At 43.7% G+C, this 8,492-nt stretch overlaps 1 protein-coding gene across 1 annotated transcript in view; it reads left to right on the forward strand.

Annotated features, from left to right (window-relative positions):
- Nucleotides 1–8,492, forward strand: part of colgalt2b (collagen beta(1-O)galactosyltransferase 2b) — a 48,232-nt gene that overhangs the window by 23,118 nt on the left and 16,622 nt on the right. Inside the window, exons 2-3 of the mRNA XM_062998234.1 lie at nt 4,623–4,733; nt 6,036–6,153. Coding sequence (XP_062854304.1) covers nt 4,623–4,733; nt 6,036–6,153 — 229 coding nt within the window. The remainder of the gene's footprint in view (nt 1–4,622; nt 4,734–6,035; nt 6,154–8,492) is intronic.

The raw sequence follows: 8,492 nt of genomic DNA on the forward strand, positions 1-8,492 counted from the left end.
TTCTTCAATGGTCAGGACCCCCACAGGACCACCACAGAGCAGGTATTATTTAGGTGGTGGATGATTCTCAGCACTGCAGTGACACTGACATGGTGGTGGTGTGTTAGTATGTTGTGCTGGTATGAGTGGATCAGACACAGCAGCGCTGCTGGAGTTTTAAAACACCTGTCACTGCTGGACTGAGAATAGTCCACCAACCAAAAATATCAAGCCAACAGCGCCCCGTGGGCAGCGTCCTGTGACCACTGATGAAGGTCTAGAAGATGAGCGACTCAACCAGCAGCAATAGATGAGCGATCGTCTCTGACTTTACATCTACAAGGTGGACCGACTAGGTAGGAGTGTCTAATAGAGTGGACAGTGAGTGGACACAAAGCTCTACCCACTAGGCTACCACTGTGCACTGCCACTCCATATTAATATTAATTTCAATTAATATTATTTTGTGACCAATTATCAATAATATTATTATTAATAGGGCGGCACGGTGGCTTGGTGGGTAGCACTGTCGCCTTACAGCAGTGATGTTACTCCTGTTTTTCCTAATAACAAACGTCCTCTCATGTTTTAGTCGTTCCTTTGATCTGATCCGTGTTGTCTTCCTTTTACGCTTCTCGCTTTCGGTTCATGGAAGTTTCCACACCGTTTTCACACCGTTCCTTACCGTGCTCGCTCACAGTCGCGCCTCATCCACCATGACTGAGTCAGAGACTGTGGAAAAACACTGACGCGCGGTGTGATGCTCCTAAATTCAGCTCGGCTCGTTGTGCTAATCTGGTGTACCTGCGACCTCTGTGTGTTTACTCAGTCTGGAGTTTTCCAAAGCACAAACGCTCACCAGCTCATTAGCATAAGAGCTACCAAAAATCATCCAGACTTTTATACAACATACATCAACAAATCAGCAACTTCAATTCAGAAACTCTGTCTGAGGCATCAGACGCCAAAGACGGGGGTATCAGACCCAGTTAGGACATCAGCTTCTAAAAAGGAGAACATCAGACCCCAAAAAGGAAAACATCAGACCCCAAAAAGGAGAACATCAGACCCCAAAAAGGAGATCAGACCCCCAAAAAGGAGGACATCAGACCCCAAAAAGGAGAACATCAGACCCCAAAAAGAAGAATATCAGACCCCAAAAAGGAGGACATCAGACCCCAAAAAGGAGAACATCAGGCCCCCAAAAGTACATCAGACCTTAAAAAGGGAGGACATCAGACCCCCAAAAAAGAAGACATCAGATCCCAAAAAGAAGAACATCAGACCCCAAAAAGAAGAACATCAGACCCCAAAAAGGAGGACATCACACCCCAAAAAGGAGGACATCACACCCCAAAAAGGAGATCAGACCCCCAAAAAGGAGGACATCAGACCCCAAAAAGGAGGACATCAGACCCCAAAAAGAAGAACTTCAGACCCCCAAAAAAGAGGACATTAGACCCCAAAAGTAGGACATCAGACCCCTAAAAGGGAGGGCATCAGACCCCAAAAAGGAGAACATCAGACCCTAAAAAGGAGAACATCAGACCCCAAAAAGGAGATCAGACCCCCAAAAAGGAGGACATCAGACCCCAAAAAGGAGAACATCAGACCCCAAAAAGAAGAACTTCAGACCCCAAAAAGGAGAACATCAGACCCTAAAAAGGAGGACATCAGACTGAGACAAGGAGAACATCAGACCCCAAAAAGGAGGACATCAGACCCCCCAAAAATAACGTCAAACCCCAAAAAAGTAGGACCAGATCAGATCTCAAAAAGGGTTTGCAGACACACTTATCCAAAGCAGTTTACATTCATTACAGAATACAAAACAACTTAGGGTTAAGGGTCTTGCTCAGGAGCCCAACATCAACAACTTGGTGTTGGTGGGTCTTGAACCAGCAACCTTATAGGCCAGTACATTAATACAGTATTATGAGTTGCAGTCAGTCCAGGACTACATTATATTTGGACTTGTTTACATGACATCATCATGGCTTAGACGGTGGTTTATGATTATAACTAGGACTAGGGCTTCATTACACAAGGACTAGTGTTACACTGTGTCATGACTGGGTGGCTCGGTGGGGAGAGCTGTCGCCTTTCTGATCTCCATCATCCCACGCTTGGATGAGCCGTTCATCATGTATAGGTGCCAGGCTGTGTTACATTTACACTGTAATTCATTCACATATTAGAACATTACTGCGGTATACACCGATCAGCCATAACGTTATAACCACCTCCTTGTTTCTACACATTTAATCAGCTTTACTGACCACATAGAAACACTTTGTAGTTCTACAATTACTGACTGTAGTCCATCTGTTTCTCTACATGCTTTGTTAGCCCCCTTTCATGCTGTTTTTCAATGGTCAGGACCCCCACAGAGCAGGTATTATTTAGGTGCTGGATGATTCTCAGCACTGCAGTGACACAGACATGGTGGTGGTGTGTTAGTGTGTGTTGTGCTGGTATGAGTGGATCAGACACAGCAGCGCTGCTGGAGTTTTTAAACACCTCACTGTCACTGCTGGACTGAAAATAGTCCACCAACCAGAAATATATCCAGCCGATGGAGCTGATATAATGGACAGTAGAAACAAGGAGGTGGTTATAATGTTATGACTGATTGGTGTATAATGAAATGAAGCTCTTGATTAATGGAGCAGAATAATGAGATGAACTCAGCCGTATGAAACTCTGCTGGCTGGACTTCATGGAAAGACTGAAGAATGACGAAAGCCTGGAACCAGTTCCTGGCCACTCAGGACTAAAACACACGTGCCAAGTTCAGATGTTCTACACTAAATGTTCTCCGGGTGCTTCTGTGCCCGTACGTTCAGACTCAGACCCGTGTGTTTGCGTCTCTTCTTGCCAGCCTGTCGAGCCGGTGAGTAAACAGTGAACATTCTGTACCACAGACGGGCACACGAACCCGGTCCTGCAGAATATGGCACCGCGGTTCAGATATTACTGTTGCATAAGGGGGTCGCTTCACTGGTTTTGTTTACTGGAATTAGGTCTGAAAGTACTGGTGTAGCTCCAACGTTAATGAAGAAATGACTGCACGGGACAGACGAATCAGCAGCTCAAAAAGTAGAACTTCAAAAGAAGCGGGGGAACTTACTATTTGGAGGGGGACATCCGACCCCAGAAAGAGGACATCAGACCCCAAAAAGTAGGATATCAGACACCAAAAGGGGGTTATCAGTCCCAGACCGCAAAAGTAAGATATAAGATCCCAAAAAGGAGGACATCAGACCTCAAAAGAAGGACTTAAGACTCTAAAAAGGGGGACATCAGACCTCAAAAAGAGAACATGAGTTCCTAAAAAGGAGGACATCAGTCTCCAAAAAGGAGGACATCAGACCTCAAAAGAAGGGCATCAGACCCCAAAAGGAGGACATCAGACCTCAAAAGAAGGGCATCAGACCCCAAAAAGAAGAACATGAGACCCTAAAAAGTAGAACATCAGACCCCTAAAGGGAGGTCATCAGACCCTAAAAAGTAGAACATCAGACCCCAAAAAGGAGAACATCAGACCCCAGAAGGAGGGCAACTGACCACAAAAGTAGGACTTCAGACCCCAAAAGGGGGACATCAGACCCCGAAAAGTAGAACATCAGATCCCAAAAAAGGAGGATATCAGACCCCAAAAGTAGAACATCAGACCCCAAAAAGGTCATCAGACCCCAAAAAGAGAACATCAGACCCCAAAAAAGGAAAACATCAGATCCCAAAAAAGGAAAACATCAGATCCCAAAAAAGGAGGATATCAGACCCCAAAAAAGGAAAACATCAGACCCCAAAAAGGAGAACATCAGACCCCCCAAAAAAGAGCATCAGATCCCAAAAAGGAGGATATCAGACCCCAAAAAGGACATCAGACCCCAAAAAATGAGAACATCAGACCCCCCAAAAAAGAACATCAGACCCAAAAAGGGGGACATCAGACCTTAAAAGAGCAACATCAGACCCCAAAAAAGGACATAGTACCCCAAAAAAGGAAGATGTCAGACCCCCAAAAAAGGACGTCAGACCCCAAAATAGAGGACATCCACCGTGATGCCTGGAAAAATAAGCTGTTGAGGGTTAAGGGCCTTGCTCAAGTGCCCAACAGCAGCAACTTGGTGGCAAACTGTCAACCGTCTGATTACTAGTCCAGAACCATAACCTCTATGCTACCACTGCCCTATATAATAATAGTAGTGAGTCTAACTGTACTAAACAGCCAGCAGTGGTCGCTATTGCAGCAGCAGTGAGCAGCACATATCAGCGTTTTCTCCCTCAGACACAGTCAGTCACGCCTGTGTGGGCGCCGATTTACTTCTGTAAATAAAAGTATACATTTTGGCAGTGTTTACTGTTCCTTATACCTGTTTTTACCTCACGCTTCTCGAGATAATCACACTCAGATGATGAACGTTGGTCTGTTTTGTGATTGTATATACATGCATGCGTTGTTTATGAGTTTGTTGAGTATGTTCTATTCCCACCTAAGGTTTCCGTATGTGTCAGTTTCTTAAATCTGAGTGTGTGCGATGCCCCGTGAAAGACTGGCACTTTATTTAAGGCGTATTTCGGTCTCCCGGTCCACGGATGCTTTAACCTGACGCTTGTATGTGATTTCTGACTTGCAGGGCAGCAACAGACCACAACATGGACAACACCACGGCCATGCTGAAGGAGTGGATGAAGTCGGCTCGGAGGAGGTATCACTACGTGGAGTGGAGACCCATGGAGGAGCCCAGGTGAGTCTGTTAGACCTGTTTTAAACCCTTGTGGAGGAACTGGACATTTTGGAAGTCGTTCAAACTGTGGGAGCTCCAGCTAGGCCTGGTTGCGGCATATTTTGGGTTCCTGTCTTCCTGAAATGGAATTAGATGTAGTATTTGGCTGATGAGGTTCATTTCTCCTCTAATCAGAGATAGGGGAACGTATGTTGCACACACAGCGACTTCAGACTCGACTCGGACTCGTTTCAAATGACTCGTAAAAAAAGACTCATAAACAACAGGAGTCTCTAGCGTCAGCATGTGTTAACATTAGTTACGTGTGACAATTATATATATATATATATATATATATATACATATAATTATTATTATAAATGTTCTCTCTAATAACGCTCCGGCCGTCTTAACCAGCAACACACACAATGTGTAAATGTTCCAGCCAGCTTCCAGCATAGTGATGAATCATCGCTCCCTACTCCCTACACAGTCTGAAGTTTACTCCATTTGAACATTTTCGTTACCTTTGGATTGGAATCTCACTTAAAATGGTGGAATACCCTACGTAGTGCACTTCACAGGAACAACCGGGGTGAATGGAACTCTCCTACAGAATTGGCCCTAATGATTGTAAGAACCGCTTTCTGAACCAATCAGAGCTTCTGATTGTAATTGTTAGTAAGAAATGCTGTTATTTGCATTTATTCAGTTTGCGTCACACAGATGACGTGGTAATGAAACGCTCGATCGGCTTTCTAACGACTTCCTGTTTTACTTCACGACCGGGAAAAGTTTGGAGGTTTTTAATTATAAGCACATTTACAAAATAATGGATTCTGTTCCTAATGGGACGCACGCTTATAAATGTAATAGCATCTGGAAGAACAGAAGCTAAGGTAAGCAGCGGTTATGATTGTTTTTGCTGTGTTTGGGATTTTGGCCGCTGTGCCGTGATTTATCGAGCGCTTTTGTTCTGTAATGAAAACAAAACGTATCAGTTGAAGCTTTTAACTGGAACCTTCTTGTTACAGAAATTACATTCATTTACACAATGAGGAGGAAAGTAAAGACACGAAGTAAAACGGCTAAATACACTCGCTAATCTGTTGTTGTTTTTATCTGAACTTACAGATTATTTCTTTATTTCTATGCTACATTTCCAATATATGTTTTGTGTTTATTATATTGACTCGTGACTTGACTCGGACTCTAGCCTAAAGACTCGTGACTTGACTCGAACTCGTGAACATCTCTGCCTCTAATACGCCTAGAGATGCACTGATTGTGATTTTCCTTTTTTTCTTGGGTGTTTGATCACAGATCGTATGTAGACGAGTGGGGCCCCAAGCACTGGCCCCTGTCCCGGTTTAACCACCTGCTGAAGCTCAGACAGGGAGCTCTGGATGCTGCACGTCATCGATGGGCCGACTACATTCTGGTGAGAGGAATCGCTTTTAATATTAAATAATTACTTTATTTATTTCGGTGCTCGGGTGGCCCGTTACTGCTGAGATCTGAGGAACCTGGGTTCGAATCTCAGCTTTGCTATTGGCTGGTCAGGTGTCTGCGAGGACATAATTGGCTAATGCCCAACTATTCATTGGGAATCAAGGATTTGTTCTTGGATTCATTGCACAATTGATACAGGTAATACAGGACAGGTGTGGACAATGATCATGTGACCAATGACCGCCAATGTACAGGGTTACACACACAGAAATAAACTGCCGTAGTAATAACAGTGCTTGGCAGGGAGGCAGGATAGGATGTTGCACGTTTTTATTAGGAGAACAGGCTGGACTGCAGGCAAGACAGTCTAGCACCTGAACCTAACTTACTACATCTTACTGCAGTGCCACACTATCGTAACATCCATCCTTGCTCATAAACAACAGAGCCTTTATTAAATGCCCCTTTTATACCCAATTACAGCATTTCCAGTCCTCTTTTTGCCCCTGTGCCAATTTTTTTTTTAATGTTTTGCTGGCATCAAGTTTAGAAACAAATCAGCACATATACTGTAAATCATCAGTCAATAAAGTTTATAAGATAAAACATTACATATTTTTTTGCTTTAGCTTTTAACTGTGGCAGCAGTTTAGGGAAGGTCCTTTCCAAGATGATGGGTCTGTTTGAAAACCTGGTGACCCGCCCTGCTCCCCAACTACCTACCTGATCAGCTGCCTCAGTAGAGAGGATTCTAATAAGACAGAATTAAGGCGCCTCAGCAGGTGCATTTTAAGGGATCTAATAATTTAGACATGCCTTCTTCTCAGGAGTGTAGGATGACATAAAATGCGTCTATGTAGAGAGAGAGCTAGGTTTTCACACACACCCGATGTAGGTGTCCACATACTTTTGACCACACACACCTAATTTTTGCCTCGAGGCTCCGGTGTGACAACTGCTCTTAAACCGCTGTCTATATTTAGTGAATGAAGAATTGGGTGAATGACACACCCGGTGATACAGCAGACCCTGCCCTGGAGTTCATAAATAATCCCTTTAACACTAGCATTATAGCGTCCCTGCTAAAATACAGCGCTACACACACACACACACACACACACACACACACACTACCAGTTATTATCATTCACAGCATTGTTATTACTCAAGTTCTCAATGTGATCAAGTCTCTGTTCAACATGCTGGTTACTAGACACAAGTTGTGATTATAGCACACACACACACACACACACACACACACAATCTCCTCCTCGACGTCAGCAAGACAGCGGGACCGCAGTTTAAATAGTATTGTCTGAGAAAATGTTTATTTACACTAGAATTATTAATACATAAGCAAATACTACTTAGAACGTGTAGATATATTTAGGGCAGGATTGTCAGTAGTCATATTCCAATATTTAAGAATACTGGTACGGTGGAATGTTACTTTGCATTGTATGACGTCCAAAACCAGTTTCTATGTTCTAGCTAAGAAATCTCTGTTAACGATGGAACCTTCCACCATCCTACAAGCTGATGGGAGTATGAAGAGTGATTTTCTGTCCTTCTTATCACATTCATTAAGCCTCTATGTGAGACTCTGTCTCTGCAGAGAAGAATCTACTCATAATCCAGCCTCTGAGGTATTCATTAAGGGTTAAACTACCAGAGAAGATAGTTTTAAGTACCTTGGGGTCCACATGGTCCTGCCACACCACCACACTGGCAAAGGAGGCTTGTCAGCACCTGTATAACCCTAGACGCCTAAGGGACTCAAAATCTCCTCAAGCACTTTATTAGATTCACCTGTCTGCTATGTGAGATCATTGACAAGCTCCTCCCGTGTAATTCTGGACTGACCTCACCTTTCTCAGAATCATTCTTACCCCACCAGGTGAGATCTTGCATGGAGCTCCAGAGTGAGGGTGATTGACTGTGATCTTGTATTTCTTCCATTTTCGAATGATCGCACCAACAGTGGTCTCTTTCTCACCAAGCTTCTTGCTGATGGTCTTGTAGCCCATTCCAGCCTTGTGCAGGTCTACAATCTTGTCCCTGACGTCCTTTGATAGCTCTTTGGTCTTGCCCATGGTGGTCGAGAGATTTGAACGGAAGAAACTGATTCTGTGACAGGAGTCTTTTATACAGGGACAGGACTAATTTGTGTGCCTCATGGGCACATAACCGGTCTGTGGGGGTCAGAAATCTTGCTGGTTGGTAGGGGATCAAATACTTATTTCCCTTAATTAAATACAAATTAATTTATAACTTTTATGTAATGTTTTTTTTCTGGATTTTTTGTTGATATTCTGTCTCTCTCTGTTA

Source organism: Trichomycterus rosablanca, chromosome 7 (assembly GCF_030014385.1).
Source record: "Trichomycterus rosablanca isolate fTriRos1 chromosome 7, fTriRos1.hap1, whole genome shotgun sequence".
Lineage (NCBI taxonomy): Eukaryota > Metazoa > Chordata > Actinopteri > Siluriformes > Trichomycteridae > Trichomycterus > Trichomycterus rosablanca.